General features: G+C 40.6%; 1 protein-coding gene across 2 annotated transcripts in view; it reads right to left on the bottom strand.

Annotated features, from left to right (window-relative positions):
- Positions 1 to 23,914, bottom strand: part of LOC146003748 (pyrokinin-1 receptor-like) — a 172,439-nt gene that overhangs the window by 117,532 nt on the left and 30,993 nt on the right. Inside the window, exon 1 of one of the 2 annotated variants that reach the window (XM_083142150.1) lies at positions 21,625 to 22,771. The exons of the other annotated variant lie outside the window; for it this stretch is intronic. Within the exon in view, the coding sequence (XP_082998276.1) occupies positions 21,625 to 22,489 (865 nt within the window). The 5' untranslated portion in view covers positions 22,490 to 22,771. Of the gene's footprint in view, positions 1 to 21,624; positions 22,772 to 23,914 lie in introns of those variants that run through there. 2 annotated transcript variants of the gene reach the window in all.

Below are 23,914 nucleotides of genomic sequence, written 5' to 3' on the forward strand. Positions count from 1 at the left end.
AAGGGAAATTGATCTTTCAGATAATTTTTTAAAAAAGTAAAGTGGTGTTCGAATCAGGACTCGAACTTTACTATTGGTGTTCACTCATCCATCCACAAGAAAGAAATGTATGAAAGAAAAAATAGTTCGTTTCCCATGCATTAGTACTAGAATCTAGTGTTGTTTTGCCCTTGAACACATTGGTCGTATAGCTGGGAATGTAAGCACCTACATTAAGTGATATGGATTTACCACATGTACTATGTTACTATGCACACATGTAACCACGTGATATTTGGGAAATAGTTCCTTTTCTGTGTGTTTGTTCTGGTACTATTTTGCCCATGAACGCATTCGTCGTACAGTCAACGGCAAAGATAATGGTAAGCAAATTGTCCACCGCTATTTTCATTATTCTACATCCTGTGTTGTTTTAAGGAATGAAACTGTTGGTTCCAAGCAGGCATTGTTCTCTGCTTATTGACGTCATTATATCAATTTTAGATGCTCTTGTCTTTTTTCTAGTCCCCAAAACTTTTGTCGTTGCATGCCTAACAAATGACTATGAACGTTACCTTGCTGAATGATGAAACTAGTTCTATTTTCCTTTCTATTTATTATCAATTATTTGTAAATTATTTTTGTCTTTTATACATTTCTTTTCACATTTCCAGTTTTACTAAGTCGATACTTTTCCTTCACTAATTTATTTACATTCCTTCGTCTTGTGCTGCCATCTATGTTTCTTTTTCGAAACACCTTCCCATCTCGCGTTATTTAAATATCTGGTTTGTGACAATTCATTTTGAAACAAATAGCCACACACATTATCAAAATTAAGGTTTTGCTGCAACCCGGTTTGGCTCCGGCCCTGCTAATTTAGCTTAGCACTTAAGCGCTGTTGATTCGCCACGTCAGAGACATTGCATCACAATCAGTAAAGTTCTGCTGTACTCATAAACCAAACTGTTCAGAGTTCGACCGAGGTTCACAGGAAACAACTCCAAATATCCGAGTCGTTCCAGAATTAGAAGCTCAGGAGGAAACAGTCCGAATCTCCGGCCGTAACTTGTGAAGGTTACAAAATCCTCCCCCGGCCGGAAATATCTAGAATGGCAAGAGCACAATATGGCGCTGAAGATCAACACATTGCCTTCCTCGTTTGTTTGCTCTGTCCGTCTGCCGGCAGATGAAGACGGATTGGCGTCGAAGAGGCTGCCAAAACCGCTGAGATTTTTTCAAGTTCGTCTGTTCGGAAAGTTTTCGTTTGCCATAGATTCACAGAAGCTCATTCACTTCTCGGTTTCATTGCCAATTTGTTCGCCATCTCTGTTTCCTGTTTACGAGCGAATGCAGTTATTGCTACATGATTTGTAGATGCGGGCCTCCGTGCTGGAGTGATTATCGCAGCGCGCCACGACGCCAGGAGTTCCGGGTTCAAATCCCGAACTGTGGCTTTGTGAGGATCTCTTAATCAATTTCATTATATCATCACTCATCCTCACCGCCGCGATAAACCAAAGGGAGCAAGAAAGCAACGCTAAATAACAAAACCAAATCAAATCAAATCAGTGATATGTAGGAGAATGATATACGAGAGACAACAAACATATGAGAGACTTTTTACTTCTACGAAAAAAAACACGATAGAATTTTGCAGACTAACTAGGCTCTGGCGCCTAGATCTGCAGCCAGGATAATCATCTGTAGGAATTGTGTTGTGTCGTCCAAATGTGTTTGAGATCGTCCCTTCATCAGTTTCATCTTATTACAATTCTTCCTCATCTTCGCGATCAGCCAAAGTGGCAGAAATGCAAACTAAAATCAAAGGCTGCAACACTGCCATTTTAAAGATGGCGCCTCCTCCACACAGTAGCACCAGTGAATACCAGTGATTCCTTACTCTCTGAAAGCCTGAAACTTACAGAAAATCTCCGGCAAATCAAGAATCCAATACCTCTATGGATGCGTACCACACCAGTCCATAGGGGCCGACTCCATGGGGCTTGGGGGGGGGGGCTCGAGCCCCCCCAATGTTAACGATGTGAGGGCAGAGCCCCAAAATAATTTTGCTTTAGAGGATCTAATGTATTATTTTGCTTCTCTTATAAAGTTTACTCAGAATTGTGCCACATGAACTTAACTTTAAATACACATTTGAAATGTTCTAGACCATCAATTTCGGGGGCTGAGACCGCTAAACCATCAACTTTGGGGGAGGGGGGGCTATGACCAGAGACAGCAAAACACATGACTTATTACGATATACTAAGTATGTAATTATGAGTATTGTTAACATTTTTACTAAAAAGAGTTTCAAAAGACGATGTGCATGAACTAGGGTAGTGGATGAGACTTTTGGGATACAAATGGCTCTAACATGACATTCAGAACGAGATCATTGATACATAAACGAAGATCTGTTTTGCGCTCCGTGGTAGCGATATTAAAAGTCGGGAATATTTTGCTATTATGGTTGACGAAACTTGGGAAATATCCATTCGTGGACAATATTAATATTCTGCATTAGAACTGTGAATAAAAATTTTGATATTTTTGAGGAATTCATGGGCTTTTATGAGATTCCGAACACTGAGATCAAAACTTAAAAAAGGGAGAGAGTGAGTCATTCATTAATTTATTTCAGTGATCAGAGCCCCCCCCCAATAATTTTGACACGTTGGCGCCCCTGCACCAGTCAGTTTGTGAATGGAGGAAGAATGTTCGACAATGGCCTCTCTCAATTTGCACACAGATGGGTGGAAAGAACGCAGTGTCTCCAAATGTTTTCACCTTAGCATCCAGATACACCTAGTTGGGTTGCCAAATTTAGGTCTTCCTCGACTTTACAAATATTGGAGTTAACAATTTAATGTAAAATAACTGTTGATAATGTTATTTCTATTGTAAATAGTAACTCTGCTACAATTACATCTACTTGCTTCTAAAAGTAACTACTTACAGTTAAAATTTGTCAAAAAGCAACTGTTACGAACTAGAATCTCCGAACACTGGTTAGACCAAACTTGGTAAAGATTCGCACGAAGCACGAGTGAGATAAAACTTTTTTTTGGGATCCAAATTTGGTGTAGCAAATTTATAATAAGATATATTACTAATCATTAGCTGCACCATCTATTAGTACTAAATCATTAACTATGCGGACAGGATTTAGAGACAGACAATTTGGGTGTGATACGCTAAATATGCCTAAAACATAACATAAGCATTTTCAAATTAGAAGATAGTAAACATTATATTGAGTTTAAATTATTTCTTCGAAATTTAGCGCCATCTATTTTCGTAAATATAATGAGATTACTTTACATCACATGTTATTTACTATTTCAGTATATAGTAAATAACAAAACTTTCGTCTGAAGAAGCTATTTACCTGGTCACCTATTGACCTTCTCGTAACCTATCGCTCACCCTACTTGTAAGAAATTCAGCACAGCCACCTAAGCGCTTGCGTAATAGAGAGCAGCGTTCATGAAAGTTCATGAACTCACCCACTGGACCGCAGACGGTGACTGAATTTAGCAATTCAAACTGCGAGACACCGACGCTCGGACAAAACTAGTTCTCCACGTCCTTATGTAACTTGTATTTGCCTGTTCAGCACGTGTGGTTTTCCCCTCCAAGTGTGACCCTTGACAACAGTGAACGAACAATAACTCCTGACGGCTGATTTAGAGTCGTACTTGAACAAAAGCCCGTTCAAAGTCAAGCTAGGCTAATCGAGACTGCGTGTTGCACTTTAAAGTGGGATCTGAACTAGGGATGGCCAGATCCGGATAAAATTTTATCCGATTATAGGATAATTTTCTATCCGAGTTTCAAATATCTGGAAATCGGATATTCTGATGTAAGGATTAATCCGAATATCCGAATTGTGCTTATTATCCGGATATCCGACATGTGAGGATTATCCGGATATTCGGATTATACGAATTATCCGGATATCCGTATTATCCGGATATTCGGGTTATCCGCATATCCATACTAAATGGATATTCGGACTAGCAAGATATTCGGATTATCTGGATATCCGAATTATCAGGATTATCCGTTGCATCCGAAACGATATTGGATAATTTGAAAGCCGGATATCTGTTATCCGTATTTTATGGCCATACCTATGTGAACTAATGCAACGGGAACCTAACAGGGGACCTGTCGATTACAAGACCACAATGCCATCGGCGAAGTTCTTAAAATAAATTTATCAATTAATTCAGAATTACTAATTAACTAACTCTCTAGCCTTCTTAAACCCGAAGGTTCATGGCTGCAGCATCTGAGCAAGATCTATATACTCTTTTCCATCCCTACCGATTTCCTTTAGGTCCATCTCAACGTTGTCCCTCCATCTTCGTCTTGGCCTTCCTACAGGTCTCTTACCATCAGGTTTCCCAACAAGAATCCTCTAACGCTTCTTTTCTCTCCCATTCGTGTTACATGACCTGACCACCTAAGTCTTCTTGATTTAATCATTCTAATAATATCTATATAAATTATGTAGTTCTAAATTATGTAACCTTCTCGACTCACCTGTCTCCTCATCCCTTTTAGGTCCAAATATTCTCCTAAGGATCTTATTTTCAAATCTCAATATATGTTCCTCTTTCAATGTAAGGAATCAAGTTTCGCATCCATATAATAATACAGGCAAAATTACTGTTTTGTATATTTTGACTTTTAGTTTCTTCGATATTAAACGAGAAGTTTAGTTCCTTAGATATTAAACGAGAAGTTTAATTCAGAATACGTATTGTATTTATGTACTCAATTTGGATATTTTACGTCGCTTATTTGTCTCTACATGACTTTCGCGGCGATGAGGATACTGGAATGATGAAGTCTCAAGAAGAAGCACAACGAATTCACTTGATTTGATTTAGCGTCGCTTGTCTGCCACTTTTCGCTAATCTTGTTTGGTTTCAGTTTTAATTTCAAGTCCACTTCATGCACAGAGAGGCTAATCGCGACTGGGCCTACAGTTTAAAGTGGGATCCGAATAACAGTGTGGTTTCACTTGGTATTGAACCCGGTACACCTTCATGACAAGATGACGATGTTACCACTGCGCCATTAGGGAGGCCCTGATGATATGATGAAGGAAAAATCACAAGGAACGCCCATACTGAGGTCTAGATTCGAACCTGCGACCACTGGTGTCGTTACGCGCTGTGCTAACCATTCCGCCTCGGAGGTCGGCGCATAGAAACTGATGTGGACATAAATGTGAAGCACTGGCGTACGCAGAGGGCTACAGCAGCTCCAAAAATTTTAGAAAATCATTATTTTCAATAAAATAGTGAAAGAACTCAGGGAAAAACCAGAGTGTTTAATGCAAACTCACCTCAAAATGACCCCTCATTACATGGTTTTGAGAGTGGAATGTTTTTAATATACGAAATATCTTATTGTGTATGCCGGCCCCCTAGAAAGCAGCTATCCACGCCCCCGGAAAATAATCCTGCGTACGCCAGTGATGTGGAGTATCGTTGTAGAGAGCTGCATCTAGACTTCACAATTTATAAACCTTTTAATATCCAGAGCATCAGCTGATAAGGTGTAAGTACACTTGAGTCTTGAATGAAGATTGACGCGTCTTAACAACTTCGACCGAGCGATAACAAACGGATATCTCATTCTAAATCACGGCTTCTTTTGAGCAGTTATCCCCAGACACTGCTACGGCGAATGTAAACCCATCTAAAAACAAGTCCTTGATTCAGCTCCGAATGAAAGGACCGTGGAAAGTTTATTTCTGCGAGGAAGAAGAGGAGGAAGTTGATGAGTTTAGTCTGTGTTGCCCTTCTTCACCATTTCTTGTGAGCTCCAATGATACGCCCCGTCTATCACTCTTGATGTGGAAAATTCCTTCCCAGTTCCTTCTGCCTCAGTCGTTCAATTTTCAACCCCAAGCCAGAGAAGGGAACGTGGGTGATGCAATCAGTTGCTTGCCATGTAATCCTGCCCCTGCGTTGCCAAGATGTGGCTCTTTCGTCAAACACATCGTCGTCTTTATTCAGTGCCAAGTGTGTGTATCGTCATGACGGGGAGAACCGTGCACAACGAAAACTAGGCAATATTTAACGTTGTTGAACTTTTTGACGAAACAAAAGGAGCAACACGGGGTCACATCTAGCTGCTGACAGCTCTAAAGCTGGCCCTCTTAATCTTACCACTTGTAGTCTATTCAGAACCAAGTGGAACTGTAGGTTAGGAGTGCAAAGTTTAGAGCTATTAGCAATTAGTTTTATTGACTGTTAGCAGAGGCCCAGAATAAACAAGTGTGTAGTTCGAGAGAGCTAATAATAAACCCTTATTATCTCTCTCGAACTAGACACACTTGTTTATTCTGGGTCTCTGCTAACAGTCAGTAAAACTAATTGCTAATAGCTCTAAACTTTGCACTCCTAACCTAACAATTCCTAACCTACAGTTCCAGAATTACTCGCGTCTTTTTCTTATTTTAGTACAACTAATTTTGGCAAGGAGACAAAAATAACTTTGCTTTCAAGCAGTACATTTCTACTTTTGGATGAAGTACATTAATTTTTTTATAAGTATATTACAAAGAAAATATACACAGTAGGTAATGTTGCAAGGTGTAACACTGCTTGACGAATCTTCTGGTTGGTTAATAAGAATTTAAATGTGCTGCCATCTATCGGCAAATGTGACAACTGTTGACAAACTGCTTCGAGGATGTCCTCTATCTATGAATTAATTTGTTATTTAATTGTTGATAGAACAGATTCATGTCGTGCAAACGTGGCATATCTCTGTCTGCCATGATGTCAGCGTTTGGTTTCATACGGACGGAGGTATCGTTTTGAAGAATGTTCAATTCTGTGAAGACTGGTAAGGTGATAAGTCAAAAACCGATAAGGCCAGCCGCACACCGGATCCGACACGACGCGACTCAACACGACGATACACAAAGCGACACAACGAGGTAAATATATTTCCTGTTTACACATGAATCCAGCAATAGATGAACCCCCTGCAAGAAAGGAGAAAGTTTAATTCGCGAACTGCAAACACATATACCAGCATTAAATATCAAACTGGCCTGAGGATTGTTTTCCTGTACAATTTAGGTGCATTTTGTACACTACATTCTCTGTCCAAATACAAGATAATTTTCCATAAACCTATTTTTTTTTTTTTCAGGTAATGTAATTGTGCCATTACATTCCAATAGCGCATCAATTTTTTCCTTATTATCGTAACGAACTGTAGATGTAGAATCTCTTAAATGTAACGTACAGCGAACATTACAATCCCACACATTTAGTCATCACCTCTCCAATCAGGAAATTGCTAAAACCATCTAAGGAATGTCTTGTCAGACATTGCCGGGCTTCCTTGATCGCCATTGCTGCAAACAGGTGTAAACGATCGCCATCAAAGACTACAGGTCTGACTGACTCTGCATTTGTTTAGCAAATTGTATCGGAATAAATGTGTGGGGAGAGAGAGGTCAGTGGTCAGTTCTAAGCCAGGAGTGAGGAGTCTGGGCTTTCAGGCTCGGACGACAAACGGACACCTCGTTCGATTAAGCGGTCCGTCCTTCGACTCTACGAAGGAACACTTCCACAGCGAAAGACAGGTATTTCCTGTCACCATGATGATCCAGTCTGTAGGGATTTAAAATCAAGTGTTGTGCTTTGCCACTAAGTGAGTAGTTATTACCTCTCACACCTTACCATCAAGCTCACCCATGAGTAGTGAGTTGCTCTATAATCAAGGATGAATGGTCAGTGTTCATCAAGTGTTCGATCCCATATACCGTAAGGTCTTTTTACGTTATGGTAACCAGTCGAGGAACAATCTGTCAAGGCCTCGCTTGGACAAGAACGATTAGCTTCTCTGCATCAAACTCCATATTTTTACCTTGACATACAAACCTACATATAATAGGCTATGTGCTGTCAAACTATACAGTGATGAGTCACATTCAAGTGGTGCACTGAGGAGAAAGAATTCGCACATGCGCAGAGCGTTTTGTCGCATTGTGCTCCAGCGAGAGCAGATTTCACGACGTTCACTGTTTTGTCGCAATCCGTCGCAACGTGACTCGAGGTGACCCATAAGAGCCCCATGTTAAACCTTCGCCGAGTTGGTTTGCAACAAAACTGACTCGTCGCGTCGCATCGCGTCGGATCCGGTGGGCGGCTGGCCAAAGTGCTGAGCGTTGATAAATGTTATTATTAGTGCTATTATAATGCCGCAGCATAGGTACACTTTACAACAAATAATTTTTATGTACGATCCTTATGTGGAAACAAAGTCATACAAAAGTGTGATTTTTAATTGAACTTTAAAATGTGTGGTAGTACAAGGAAAACATTTCCAGCATCTTCTGTGACAAAAGTCGTGATTAGGCTAATTATAATTGTGAAATGTGTTAACTAAAATGACTAAAAATAAGCCCGCAAGTAGTGACTCGTGAAGGCTCGAGCAATAGGGAAGTCAGTGCATGAAGGTGAAAATGCGGCTGCAGCTTCTAGCCGTTTGCAGCCGTGCTCACTGCTTTGCTCCTCCCACTCGCTTTCTCCCCTTCTCTACCGTTATGGGCAACTTGGTCCACAGGTTCCCAAGATAGTGTGTATATGCTCGAGTTGCGAGGTTTCGCACATGTGATTTCGCCGGCAAGCTGCGTGATTCTTTCCGCTATACGGGCACACGTTCCAACGGCACAAAAATTAAAAACGGCACTGTGTGTGACTTTTGAAAGCTATTTTTTCCCAATGCAAATGAGAGGATTGTTAGGTGAACAATGGCTTCCACTTGATTGTTGTCCTGCGAACCGCAAGGTGCAAATGTTTTCATGAAGCTGTTGCAGCCAATCGCACTCAGCGCTCTCTGTATAATGCAGTGTTGCCTCCAACAATACATTATCCTGCATTGGGTACGGACGTCTGGGCAATCCATCCCCAATGTTACCGCCTCGCTAGCATCTCCCTAATTAGAGAAACAGCATGGAGGGGACAATGCCGCAAACTCGTTGGGACACTGTCCCAATCCGCGTCCCGCTGGGATCCTCGCACGGGATTGTTTCCAGCGGTTGAACGTCGCCTGCTTGTGACTCTGCGATAAATCTCGCATTACACACTGTTGTACGAGTTGCTATTGCGACTGGCCAATCTCATGGTTACTTGCACGCGTTGAGATGGCGCCACAATGCACTGTGAACAATACAAGATTCAAAATGCCCGTTTTTTTTCCTAACAGCAAGATAAAAACATTGTGTAAACTGAACTCAAGATTATTATTTTCATTTTATGCAACCAAACATGCAATACATTGGCCGAGCATTTGTCATAAAATATGCCGATGTATTGGTATCTGAAATTATCTAATTGCCAGCAAAAACTTTTCCATCATGTAGGTTTTTCACGGGGTTCGCAAAAATGCCATGGAACACTTTCGCGGAGTTTAAATTATCCTGTAAATATGCAAAATTCAAACTTTATATTTATTTTGCACCAATTCTGCACGGAAAACTATATTTTGCGATTACATGATATCTATTTTAATATTCTGATGTAATTCTTGAATTATTCTAAAACAAAAATCTTGGTAAATTAATGCATATAATTGGAGAAGAATATTCACACACCAATATTGATCAATATTTTGAACAAACTTTAATTATTGCAAATTTTCAATAATTGGTATCGGTGGGAATCGGTAAGAGAGTCGGTATCGATGGGAATCGGTAAGAGAATCGGTATCGGTGGGAATCGGTAAGAAGATCGGTATCGCTGGGAATCGGTAAGAGCATCGGTATCGGTGGAATCGGTAAGAATATCGGTATTGGTGGGAATCGGAAAAAATATCGGTATCGGTGGGAATCGGTAAGATCATCGATATCGGTGGGAATCGGTAAGAAGATCGGTATCGGTTCAATGTGGTATCAGCTCAACCCTATAAGATATTGAAAAATATCATAATGGATATGTAACAAATATTAAATATTTTGTAAAATTTCTTTAAGTGTATGATAATTAAGCATTTTGTTTTCTTAAGAGAAAAGTCTATATTTCTAAAATAAAATGAGATTAGAGGCAAATTATTGGGATGTTTAGAACGAACACTGTACTTATGCTCTAAGTGCTCATATCTGTATGGAGAATCGTGGATCAATTGTTGTTTATTAAATTCTAGAAGAATTTATTCTATTAAGAAATGTTTCCTTTTTCGGGACATATTTTACCACCGATCTACCAAGTATTAAAAAGAAATGCGGCAGATTGAAAATTGTTAGTTTATTTTGTTTCCTGTAGAGGGGAGAATATTTGTTATGTTAATTCTGAATTCACAACGCATAATATAATATCTCATATTCATAACTGGTAGAAAATTTTATTGCAAATTATTTCAGTTTAAAATTCTTCGTGTAAGTAACCTGATCTGAGAGTTAAGAAAGTGAGTAATTTGCTCTCAAATTCAGAGAACCGTCAGTGAAATACAAAAAAAATCATTATCTCGTATAATATAGAATTTTTTCTGTTATCGTTAAAATGAGAATATCATGTGCTCAAGTTTGCTTTGCTACCGGTTTCTAAATGGATGTCTAAATGCAAATCATACATTTAGAATGTGTCTCCACATTTCGGTTATTTAAGACGCTTTTCTATCTCGTGTTAAGCGCGACGACGGAGATGACTAATGAACTGTTGAAAGTATGTGATGGTGTAAACACATGACCGCAGGATTCGAACCTGGAACCTCTTGCCTTCGTAGCGATCCGGGAGCTACGTGGCAACTCAAACTTCAAGATTTTCTCGAAGTTTCACAGAAACTAACCCAGCCCGACGGTATCGTCACGATACAACGAATCAAAATTCCAATTTGCTTTTGACCCTTACGTCATCCTTGCGGTTCTCAAAGGACTTAACCTTGAAAAGGTCGGTCAGGAAATTGAACAGAATTCAGTGAATTATTCGATGAATAACATCAATCTCATCATTGAATTCTATTATACAGTTTGAATGAAGAGGTCAGATCCAATTTTCTTCTCACGTTAGAAGGAATTTAAAAAAAAACGTAAAGACACGGTGACAAGTGACAGGCAATTCTAGTATTCTAATTTCGTTCTAATATAGTATTTAGGTCCATGATTTATTTTTTGAAAACATACAGATTTATTCATTTAACACGTAACTTGTATTTAGTAACCTACCCCTGTGGCACGTGGGAGCCTTGGGGTTTCAGGCCGCGCGCAACATGACCCGTCGCAATCTTGAAACGCATAGCCATATTGAATTTCTTGCATCGACCATTTCAAGGCCCAGTATCTCGAGAACCAGTGGACCGATTTTCATAGTTTTTGGTTTGTTGTGCAGCTAATAGAGTTTAAAATCTCTATAAATGTTTTATATGGAAGAAAATATGAAGGGTTTATGTTTCATTCTAAGTTTTCAAAATTTTAACATTAGAAAGATTACATTTACTCAAATTTTATCGTCGATTTCCGTGACGAGTGGTTACAGCGCGCTACGACGAGGTTTGAATACATGCCTCGGTGTTCTCGTCTTCGCGATTAGCCAAAAGTGTCAGAGAAGGGAAGCATTAGACACAGAGAGAAGGTCAGGACTAGGTAATGCTCAAAAAGGATATCCCGAATACTGATCACACACGCGTAACTTTGAAACCTTGATACTACTGACTCAGCGTGAATGTTAATTTGCTAAAAATTTGGTACACACGTGTACACATTTCAATGAGCACACGTGGAGCATTTTTGCCCTTCTACCGGACCTTATAGTGTCTCCATCTGGTCTGGCAACCTTGCGATTGTCGAAACAACACGATTGCAACAAACAGTCTATTCTAACTAGATTCCGGCGCATTCGATTAACCTCCTTCCGAGCCCCCGACCTTGAAAGGTGGACGGGGGACATTTGACTCCGATCGGGGGACAATTACGCATTTGCAAATGTCCCCTGAGTCGGGAGGATTCTCGAAAATGCCTTACCTATTCAAGGTGAATCGCTTGCCGACATTCAAATCGCTTCGTTTGCCAGCCGTGGACCTTTCTCGTCATTAGAAGAATAGCAATTAAGGCATAGAGCGAGTCAAATAATTTTATCTTGGTAGAACGCGCAAAGGTCATACTGGACTTGGGCTGTTCTCTTCCCCATAAATCCTGAGCAGGATGTGGGGGAGGGGGGGGGGACGAAAAACTAGCCAGGCTATTTTCTTATTTAGCGTCATTTTTGTGCCGCTTTTGGCTAATCGCGACGACGAGGATGAGTGAAAATCAGATAAAGTTGATGAAGGGACACACAACGACTTGACAATCAGTTATTAGCAAGATCTACTGTATTTGGCTTGTAAATAAACAATGTTTACTCTTCCATAGCTCACAGTTACTAACTAATCTGCTCACACTTCCTTACTTCATCATATGCAATGAAAGGGTTGAAGGAAAAAAAGAGCGACGGAAATAGAGTGGGTATGAGAAGTATACCGAGAGAGAGTTAAAGAGAGTGGACAGAATACTGGGAGAAAGAAAGAGAAAAATGAAAAAGGGGAAAACAAAATAAGGAAACATAAACTTAGAAAGAAAGCAAGCGAGGGAAAGCGAAAGAAAAGGGAACTAAAAAGATAAAGAAGGAATACGAGAGAGAGATTAATAGAAGAAAATAAAGAGGGGAAAGGGGAAAGAGAATAAGAAAAACAAACGGAAAAAGAGGGAAGATAGAAGAAAGAGGGAATGGGAAGAAGTAATAAGAAAAACGTAAAAGAGGAAGATAGGCGAAACAAAAATAAATAAAAATGAAGGGACAATAATGAAAAAGAAAGATTAAAGAGGGAGGGATAGATGGGAAAAGAAGGAAAACTAATAACATTAAGAGAAACAGGGGGAATGAACAAGGAAAAGAAAGAGGGGAAACTGGAAAGAGAAACAATGACAAAACTAAAAAACTAAGGAAAAGAGGGAGAGAATGTAAGAGGTAGACCAAGAAATAGACGGAATAAATAGAAGAAGATTAATGGAGAGAAAAAAAATGAGTACAATGAAGTGTGCATGAGGAAGGAAGCGAGGAGAAAAGATAAGATTTCAAGTATTTTACGTCGCTTTTCCACCAATTTTAGCAAGTGGCGAAGATGAAAGTTGAATGATGTTAAGATGAAATATCTAAATAAACCCTGAATCCCAAACATATCAGCCTAGCTATGACCCTCTTCGGCTCCCAGTTTGAAAACATCCTTCCATTTTTTCCGTATCTGTCGACACGCCATCTACAGTGCCCTCTGTAGTCTGTTCGAAGCGCCCAAACTCGGTATAGGCCTAGAGGTGATAGAGACCATGAAGAAGCAAATGCTGACGTAAAAAAAAAAAGAAGGTTCAAATTTTCATCACAAGGTTGAAATGTAGCGCTGAAATCTGGTACATAGCATCATCACGGGAAATTCTTCGTGTGAGCACTGTATTATGCTTCCAAAGGGTTGTTCGCGTTGACAGGCGCATATTGTACACTGCTCTTGTTACTTCAGCGCCACATTTGAATCTGGTGGTGAACATTGGAACTACTTTTCTAATCAGCATTCGCTCCCCATGGTCTCCATAGACTGTATACGAAGTGTCGGCGCAATTCGATTCTTCGACCTTGCTCCAGAGGGCTCTGAGCAGGGAAAATGTAATTTTAAGCGCCACATTTCCGCCTGGTGGTGAAAATTTGAACTAATGTTTTTCATCAGCATTCGCTTCCCCATGGTCTCCATAGTCCCTATGTGAAGTTTCACCGCGGTCAGTTTCTTCGTCCGCGCTCCACAGAGCTCTGACCCAGGAAAATGTAATTTTAAGCGCCACTTTTCCGCCTAGTGGTGAAAATTTGAACTACTTTTTTCTTTTAAATCGGCATTCGTTTTCCCATGGTCTCTATATCAAGTTTCGCCGCAATCCGTTTCTCGTCCGGGCTCAAGAGTGCTCTGAGAAGGGAAAATTTAATTTTAACTACTTTTTTATCAGTTATATAAGTTTTATAAACTTTTTTATGTTTCCCCATTATCTCCATAGCCTCTATACGAAGTTTCAGCGCAATCCGTTGCTTTGAACGGGCTTCAGAGGGTTCCGAGTAGGGGAATTTTAATTTTAAGCGCCAAATTTCCACCTTGTGGTGAAAATTTGAACTAATATTTTTTTCTTCAGCATTCGCTTCCCCATGGTCTCCATAGCCTCTATACGAAGTTCCAGCGCTATCCGTTGCCTCGAACGGGCTCCAGATGGCTCTGAGTAAGACACCTTTAATTCTGGCCACTCAGCATAAGAAGCGAGAAAGAAAGTCAATTCTGCTACCACTTCAAAGACATTGCGAAGGGGTTTGAAGCGATCAAAACTCTCCCCTTTTGGAACGCCCTTTGTCCACACCCATCCTCCATTATACCCACTGACCGAGAACCATATAAACATACCCCTCTTAGCATTCTCAACACAATCAATCGCTCCGACACATCATGATTGCGCCAGCAGCCACTCGATTGTTCTTGGAGACCTTGCATGTATCCATCCATCTCCTGGGTGTATTCTGGTACACACACGTGATCCTCCGCGGGTCGGTTTGAGTTAAAAGAAGAAGCATTCCTTAATAAGGAGAGTTTGCAGGAATGTGCGGCCGTTAACTGGACGGACGTGATTCGACTTTTGAAGATGGTAAAGCTGAGCTCTTTGTCTGCGTTTTAGTATATCTGTCCCAACAGATGTACTCGTGCGACCACCCGCTGTATGTAGACGGTAGTTCGCAGGTAGATTTAGCAGAGGTACTACTTAGACAAATTTAAAACTTCCCTCTGATGGCCAAACCAAACAATATTTGCATAATCAATGACACAGTAATGTGGATAGTCACAGAGAGGATCACGCTTGAAATACGAAAAATTTGCTATCTTGAATTTTTTATTTCTTTGTAGTGCTTTTCCTACTGCTTTCTGCTTTAGACCATATTTATAGATTTTCGCCTTTTCCTTTCTTTGATTTGGAGTAATTTTTTCGTGCTTACTCTCTCTGTTGCTATTTCATTAACTAGCTTTCTTCTTCCATTATCATTCTCGTTTCCTTCTTTACTTGTACTCTGTTTCTCTAGAGCTTATTTTCTCTCTTTCTCTCTCTGAGGCTTCTCTTCTCCTTCTCTCTCTATCGAGCTTTTCTTCTCTTTCTCTCTCCCTCTTTTCATCTCTTCTCTTTCTCTCTCCCTCTTTTCATCTCTTTCTTCAACTCTCTTCCTCTTTCTATTTCTCGAGCTTATTTTCTTTGTCTTTCTCTCTCAAGCTTCCCTCCTCCTTCTCTTTCTCTCTCTCTCTCTCTCTCTCTCTCTCTCTCTCAAGCATTTCTTTTCTTTCTCTCTCCCTCTTTTCATCAATTTCTTCAGCTCTCTTCTTCTTTCTATATCTCGAGCTTCTTTTCTTTGTCTTTCTCTAGAGCTTATTTTGTCTCTCTCTCTCTCTCTCCCTCTCTCTGAAGCTTCTCTCCTCCTTCTCGCTCTCTTCTCTTTCTCTCTCCCTCTTTTCATCTCTTTCTTCATCTCTCTTGCTCTTTCTATCTCTCGACCTTCTTTTCTTTGTCTTTCTCTAGAGCTTCTTTTGTCTCTCTCTCTCTCTCTCTCTCTCTGAAGCTTCTCTCTTCCTTCTCTCTCTCTCTCTGTCTCTCTCAAGCATTTCTTCTCTTTCTCTCTCCCCCTTTTCATCTCTTTCTTAATCTATCTTCCTCTTTCTATCTCTCGAGCTTCTTTTCTTTGTCTTCTTCTCTCGCTCGAGTTTCTTTTATCTTACCTACGCGCGTTTCTTTTCCACATCTCTTTCTCTCTCCATCACTCTCTTTCCTTCTAGCTTTCCTTTCTTTGTTTATCTCTCTTAAGCTTCTCATCTCTTTCCTTCCTTCTCTGCGGATCTTCGTGGTGGAGTGGTTATCACAGTGCACTACGACGCCAGGGGTACAAGATACAAAACCCTGCCTGAACATGGGTTGTTTGTGAATGTCCCCTCATCAATTTCATGTAATCATCACTCAGTCTTACTCTCTCTCTCTCTCTCTCTCTCTCTCTTCCCAGCTTATCTTTCCCTCGCTCTCTTGCGAGTTCTTTTCTTTCTCTTGAGGCTCAAGAACTACATATAATCAATATATTTCCTCGTAAAGGTAAGTTCAGGCCAATCAACCAATTACAATCGATATATTATTTTGTAGAGGAAAGCTCAATGGGAAGAAATAATTAAATGGATATTTTATTTCGCGAATCGAAATTCATGTGAATGAAATTAACACAATCCTCGCATTCCTTCATAAAACCGCTATCAAAAACCATTAACATTCCTACTCAAAGCAACTTTCACGCGGGAGAACTGAATGTAATCGTGCATATCTTTTATATGTTTCTTGATTGTTACTTCTTATAAGTTTTCGCTTGTGGTAAATCTGTAGAATGTGGGGAAAAGCATGGGGGAAAAGTGACAGTTACGCTATTATTAGTAAATATGTAGTAAATATAGTCACTATAAAGGTAACGTTTCCACCCTGTAACAGGGTCTTCATCAGACGAATATTCACATGTAACGTTTCCACCCTGTAACAGGGTCTTCTTCAGACGAATATTCACATGTAACTTTCTACCCTGTAAGAGGGTCTTCTTCAGACAAATATTCACATGTAACGTTTAAACCCTGTAACAGGGTCTTCTTCAGACGAATAGTCACATGTAATGTTTCCACCCTGTAACAGGGTCTTCTTCAGACGAATATTCACATGTAACGTTTACACCCTGTAACAGGGTCTTCTTCAGACGAATATTCACATGTAACGTTTACACCCTGTAACAGGGTCTTCTTCAACGAATATTCACATGTAACGTTTCCACCCTGTAACAGGGTCTTCTTCAGACGAATATTCACATGTAACGTTTCCACCTTGTAACAGGGTCTTCTTCAGACAAATATTCACATGTAACGTTTAAACCCTGTAACAGGGTCTTCTTCAGACGAATATTCACCTGTAACGTTTCCACCCTGTAACAGGGTCTTCTTCAGACGAATATTCACATGCAACGTTTCCACCCTGTAACAGGGTCTTCTTCAGACGAATATTCACATGTAACGTTTCCACCCTGTAACAAGGTCTTCTTCAGACGAATAGTCACATGTAACGTTTCCACCCTGTAACAGGATCTTCTTCTGACGAATATTCACACTAGTGTATATATTCACACTAGTGTGAATATTCGTCTGAAGAAGACCCTGTTACAGGGTGGAAACGTTACATGTGAATATTCGTCTGAAGAAGACCCTGTTACAGGGTTTAAACGTTACCTTTTTAGTGTATATATTTTTTATACCATAAATTCTGCCTTGGTCAGTATTTTATGTTTTATTGACATGGAAGGAAGGCTTAACAATGTTAAATATAGTCTCGTGCTGAATACCACTTTCAGACCACAATGATATGTCATTGCGTTCTGGTTTGAATACAAGTTAATTCATTCATTATTTCACTAATATGGTTTATCCTATATCACGTCGCTTCTCTTGTCACTTTTGGTTTGTCGCGAAGATGAGGATGAATGATGATCAGTGGCGTATACTGGGTTAAGAACCTGGGCTATCGCACCATATCACAGTGTTCGAATGGGCAAGAATTTGCTGGTGGGGGTGTTTTTTTTTTTTTTAACTCATTTGGGGTGGCGGGTTAAAAATATATACCTCATAAATTAAACATGGAAAGGTATACTGTCAGTAAAGAAAGGATTTCAAGAATTTCATTCTTATTTGCATAACTAAGAGGCCCATATTGTGAAATATTATGTAGGCCTATATACGAGAAAAAAAATAAACTTTCAACCTGCCTATTTTCACGATTTTAAGTTCGGGTACTCCTTGTTGGCGCAGTGGTAACGTCGTTGCCTTGAAACTAAGGGGTTCCGCGTTCGATACATGGTGGTTTAGATACCACTTTAACTGTAGGTCCGATCCCCATTAGGTTATATGTTCATAAAGTGGACATACAAGAAAAACCCACAAAGATTTGAGCTTGTCATTCGTAAGCCGAACAGACAGCTTGCTAATTATGTCCCTCATTTCAGTTCACTACACAACACAGCACATATCATTCACAAAAATACAAACCGCTCACTACTGTATTCACACGCTGCCTCTAAATAAATTCCACGCACCAAGACCACTCGACGTGATCTAGAGTAGAACTGCTCCTTGTCATTTCGGTAATTTTTAGATGCACTCATAAACCATTCCCGCTCAGCCAACAATTTTCTACTCCCCACTGTATCTCTATTTGTTTGAAGGTCAACAACCTCTTTTCCAACTCCTCTGCAAGCGTTCCTGCCATATGACACACTTTTCCCCTTGCCTGCGATAATTTGGCTTCAAAATAGAGTTTGGCTCCACAATTCCCAGATCCTGGGGAAATTATATGCTGGGAAAAATTGGTTTGCAACTTTGATCCGGTGATTTTTGTGGTAGTCCTGTCAAGCTTGCCCGTCACCCCGCGTGGAGTTGCCCGCCGGCGCTGGGCCAGCCGTCTCGCGAATTCAAAGAAAGCGGGCAATGTTTCCAACTAAGAAATAAGGTTCATCTTCTTATTGAAATGAACAATTTTATGCACATTTCCTGATAGATATTTTTTTTCTGTATTTTATTCACTGAGTCTGGGCTTTGCAGAATGCCTAGATAGCCCCGAATATACGCCTCTGGTGATGATATGATGAAATTCATAAAGAGGCAGACACAAAGAACGGCCAGGCACGGATTTGAACCTGGGACTCCTGGCGGCTTAGCGCTCTGTGCTAACCACTACGCCACGCAGTCTGGCAAAGGCTAATTGAAAACACAGCAGAAAAACGTTAAGGCAGCCACAACTTCCTTCGACTGGATATAAACAGAAGGTGGTCATTTTCTTCGTTCGAGGTTTCTGGGGGTGTTTAGCAAATTAGTCTAGCGGTCTTCACCTAGCAACGGGCGCAACTGAGGCCTGGGACGCAGTGGCGGACCGAACCTCAGCTAAGTTAACTTAATCACGATCATTGAGATCACTGAACGCAGCTTATTTGCACACCACCACTGTAACCGCGACTGACGACTGAGACCCTTCTCAATATGCTTATACATGGTGTCCCAAAGGAATATGAATAAACATATTGTATAAACATATAACTCAATGAAAACTTAAAAAGGAAGTTAATTTTTAACACTAATAGTGCTACCAATACAAATTTTGTCACATGTAATTGAAAATATAGACGTAGTCGCCTTGTAATCGAAGAGTTCTGGGTTCGATACCCGGTGAAAGAACATGGCACATTAGTGTGGATCCCAATTGAAACTGTAGGTCCAGTCACGATTTGCCCGTCTCACCTATGGCGTAGTGGTAACGTTCTCGTCTTGAAATCAAGGGGTCCTGGGTTCGATACCCGGTGGAGGCACATAGTGGTTCGGATTGCACTTTCGGCTCCACTTTAAACAGCCTATTTGTGCACAAAAATGACTTAAAACTTAAAAATTGAATTCATAAAATTTTTACTAATGAGATATGTATATTACTGCGAAAATTTCTTATACTAATTAACCCCAGTTAGTGTTGGCAGAAAAACAATGAAATAAATAGTATGGAAGTAATCAATGTGTTTATATTTTTTTGTTGAAAAGAAAGACACTTATACGCAGAACGTGAATGCATCAAATGCATTTTTGATGCATCGAATGATACATTTTAGTAGTTTTGGTTTCCTTGAAAGGATCGTGTCCGATCTTCTCAACTGACGCATATTTTGCTTTTTACACAGAACCCGTAAAAAGTACACCTTGAGGTATTTCGCAGTTGATGTACTTTCGTGTGTTTTTGGAGTCAAAGTATTTGTGTCAATTGACAGATTTTAAGATCTGTGCGTACAGAAAGAATATTCGGATACTTGTTTTCCCAAGAATATTCGCTGTAGCATAATCATATATTCTCTTATGCAACATATAGTTCAATAGGAAATGTATTCTTCCAGTATTATTGGTGGAAATTGTTGTTATTTATTGGTACTCTACCGAGAATTTTTATGAATTAACGATGAGGTGGTTTAAATTAAGCAAAAATAAAGCAAGCAAAGAATTACCGAGCCTGGATGAAAAGAACAGACTTCAAAAAGTCACAGTGGTTCCAAAACCGGAGAATTTTAAACCGGAGAATTTTATACAATCTCGAAATTCGAGACCTGACTATTCGAGACTTGTCGAGACGCGAACGAGAATGAGACAAACTGTCATAAGCTCGTGACAGAACCAAAATTAACTGTTCGAGAGTCTCGTATTGATTAGAGATTTTTTTATCGAATTAGAACGTAATTACATATATATAACTACGTATATTACAAGCAGAAAGGCAGTTAGTTGATAGACTTGCAATTGTTTCCGTTTTCGGTGTGATATGAACACACTGAAAAATATGCATTGAGTTACAGGACACTCTGTTTGGTGCTAATGCCGAATGGGCGTTGTTTAACACATCTTTGGTGTCAAACCACACCAAGTATGGAGGCCTTTAACATGCTGTGTTACGCCAATTAGGGTGCTACACCACTTTTGGTTGCAACTCAGTTTGTATATTTCTTTAGAGTGTAGGTACAAAAATCAGTAAAAAAATATTTAATCATCTCTTACATTCCCATTCATAGGCAGATGTAGATTTTTTCAGGGAAGGAAACGCGAGATATCAAACACTGATTTTTTATTAGACATTAATCATAGCTAATTATGTAGGTATAAGGGTTCGATTTAGATCAGATTTACGGCCAGATAAACTAATCTGGACCGAACATTCAAAGCGCAATGTGAACTACTGTACAATGTACTTCTCTCAGGGTAAAAACCCAGGACCCTTTGATTATACGGTGATAGAATTACTAGATTTTTGGTGAAATGTTAGTAGTTCTACATTACTTGTATCAACAATGATTACGGAAAGAAAGAGATAAGGTGGGTATTTTCTTTCGTCAGACGAAACTGTCAAAATATAGTAAATATTTAATCTAGAATGTTCTCACTTTGTGTTCATCACGTTATTGCCTGGTAAACAACAGGCCCCGGATCCGAATTCCGGTGTCGACTTATTTAAGTGTTCAGTAAATCTAATCCCGATTCATGCATTTGTGCTAAACTTTACTTTATTCTTTTACTACTTGATAAAGGATTGCTCCAACATTTTTGTTCGTTGTGATATAATAATTTCCATAATACTTAGTCACCCTTTTGGGAGGGGGCCCTCCTGTTAAATCCGCCAGTGCCCCCATTACAAGTTTGCTCCCGTTAGACCCTTTATGGAGATATTCCAGCATTGCTTTTGTTTGAATATATATATATATATATAATTTTGGATATATTATTTGAGACCAGAGACGGGACCGAGATTGGAATTTATATATTGAAAACAGATTGAGACAGGTTGGGCAAACTTTGATTGATTGACTTAGTAGTTTATTTTACTTAAGCGTTTTGTGCCTCTTGGCTAATTTGCAAAGATGGGGATGAGTGATGAAATTGATGAGTGGACATTCACAAACAACCAAGCCCGAGCGGGATTCGAACCCGGGACCCTTGGCGTAAACTTTGGAAACAAATGGAGATAGTACTCACCCAGCATCTTGATGACATTCCTCTGTGATGACCTGGTGTATCCCTTCTTGTCATCATGCCTGTCGGAACTAATTGACGAGGTCATGTTCAGCAGACGCGAGTGACGTAACCTGAGTCCAATCAGCGCGTACAGAACGGTAATGAGGATCATGGGCCCGACGAAGAACAGGAAAGTTGACACTTCGAAAGCATGGTTCAGCACCTCCAGCTTGGGCTTCTGGAGCACGGTGCAGTCCGCTGACGACTCGATGTCCCTGCCTCTCCTGTCCACGTCGAACTTGATCCCGAACTGTATCGCCTGGGGGACGGCGAGGAAGAGGGCCAGGATCCAAATGGCCACCACGAACTTGATGGCTCTGGAGAGGTTGGACATCGTGTGGGACCGCAGAGGGTGGCAAATGGCGAGGTACCTTTCGACCGTGAATGCCGTGATCGTAAGGACCGTCGCGTTTGCCGACGTCTCCGCAGCAAACCCACGTATGATGCAGAACGCCTCCCCGAAGATGTACGGTCTAGGAAACCATATCTGGTAAATCTCCGGCGGTAGACCTGTGATAAGCAGCAGCAAATCCGAAATGGCTAAGCTGAAGAGATAGTAATTGGTAGCAGTATGCATGTATCTATTCTTAGATATAACAATGCAGGTACTGACGTTGCCAACAATCCCAGAGATGAAGATAAGGACGTATGTTACCGTCATCGGGATCACGATGTACAGTGGTGCCCTCTTTTGAACATCGTCGTCAACCAAAGGGTCCAGTATGGCCAATAGCGTCGTGTTGTTGTACGGCACTGCCCTGTACAGGCCGGATTCTAGCATGGCAATCGTCTCGTTCGTCACCACAAAGTAGGAAAGGTTCTTCATGGCGGTAATAGTAACACCACACAACTTGTTGCTGCAAGATCACTAAAACTCACACTAACACCATTGTCGACACGGTAGCGCCCTCGCGGATCATCACGGAACTAATGAAGCTGAAACTTCAAGTCACATCCTCCTTGACGAACCACACCGCAAGAGGTGTCATGTTACGGGAGCACCAGAGGGCCTCTCTCACGCGCGAAAAACTTTGGGACACTACTCGTTCTATTGGGACCGTCTCACAACTTGTCCATTGTGGCACGCCTCCGCGCGCGTGCTCGATCCTTTCCAAAGGGAGGCACCGAGTCCGCGTCTCATTCGGTTCTGTCCACGGCACGCTTCGCTTTTAATCGACCGAACCGAACGCCTCAAACTAAACTAGTCGTTCTCCGGCAGTGTTGCCAACCCCGGCTCTGTAAAATCACCAAAGGTCACGAGAAGTTTCCGGCACTCCCCGATAATGCTTTCGTCTTGCGATCAAAGGATCCCGGATTCGATCCTGGTGAACGCACATGGCACAGTGGTTCGGATGTTACTTTATGCGGTAGGTCCAGTCCAGATTAGTATATCTTCCTCTTGTTCTGACATTTCTTTAATCCCTTTTTTATCTCTTTCCCTCTATCTGACATTGTCTCTCTCTTTATATATATATCTCCATCCCTTTTCTCTGCTTCTCATTCTCTCAATTTCTCTCTCTCGCTCTCCATCTCTATCTTTCTCTCTCTCTGATACTTCTGCTATTCCATGGATCCTTTTTTCTCTTTTTCTATAAAGTGTTTCCCTCATGGCGTAATGGTAACGTCGTCACCTTGTAATCACGGAATCTCGGGTTCGATACCCGGTGGATGCACATATACAGTTGTTCGGATCCCACTTTAGACTGCATTTCAAGTCCCGATTAGCCTTTCTGTGCATAAAAATGGACTTTAAACGAACCCCCCCTCTCTCTTCCCCTCCTGTTTTTTTATTTCCTCTCTTCCTCTCTTTCATTGTTTCTCCATCTTCCCTCCTCTCTCTTTTCTGTGTTAATCTGTTTCTCTTTTAAATTCCTTCTCCCTCTTTTTATTTCAACTTTCCTATATCTACCTCGTTCTTTTCTCTATCGAGCGCCTCCCCGATGGCAACGTCGTCGTCTTGTAATGAAGGGGTCCCGGGTTCGGCACCCCGTGGAAGCACAGAGTGATTCAATGATTTAGTTTTATTTAATGTCGCTTTTCTGCCACTTTTGGCTAATCGCGTGAAGTTTTTATGAATAAAGAGACAATTACAAGAACGACGCAACTGCAGCCCGACAGAGATTTATACTGGCTGTGAGCACAGACGCCAGAACCTCGTTAGACTGCAAGGTGCAATCCAGGCTCTCTGAAATAGTCACCCCTTACACCTCAGAGGCACATAGTGATCGTATTTCAACCTTTAAACTCTAGA

The sequence above is a fragment of the Lepisma saccharinum genome, chromosome 20, assembly GCF_977018435.1.
Source record: "Lepisma saccharinum chromosome 20, izLepSacc3.1, whole genome shotgun sequence".
Classification (NCBI taxonomy): domain Eukaryota; kingdom Metazoa; phylum Arthropoda; class Insecta; order Zygentoma; family Lepismatidae; genus Lepisma; species Lepisma saccharinum.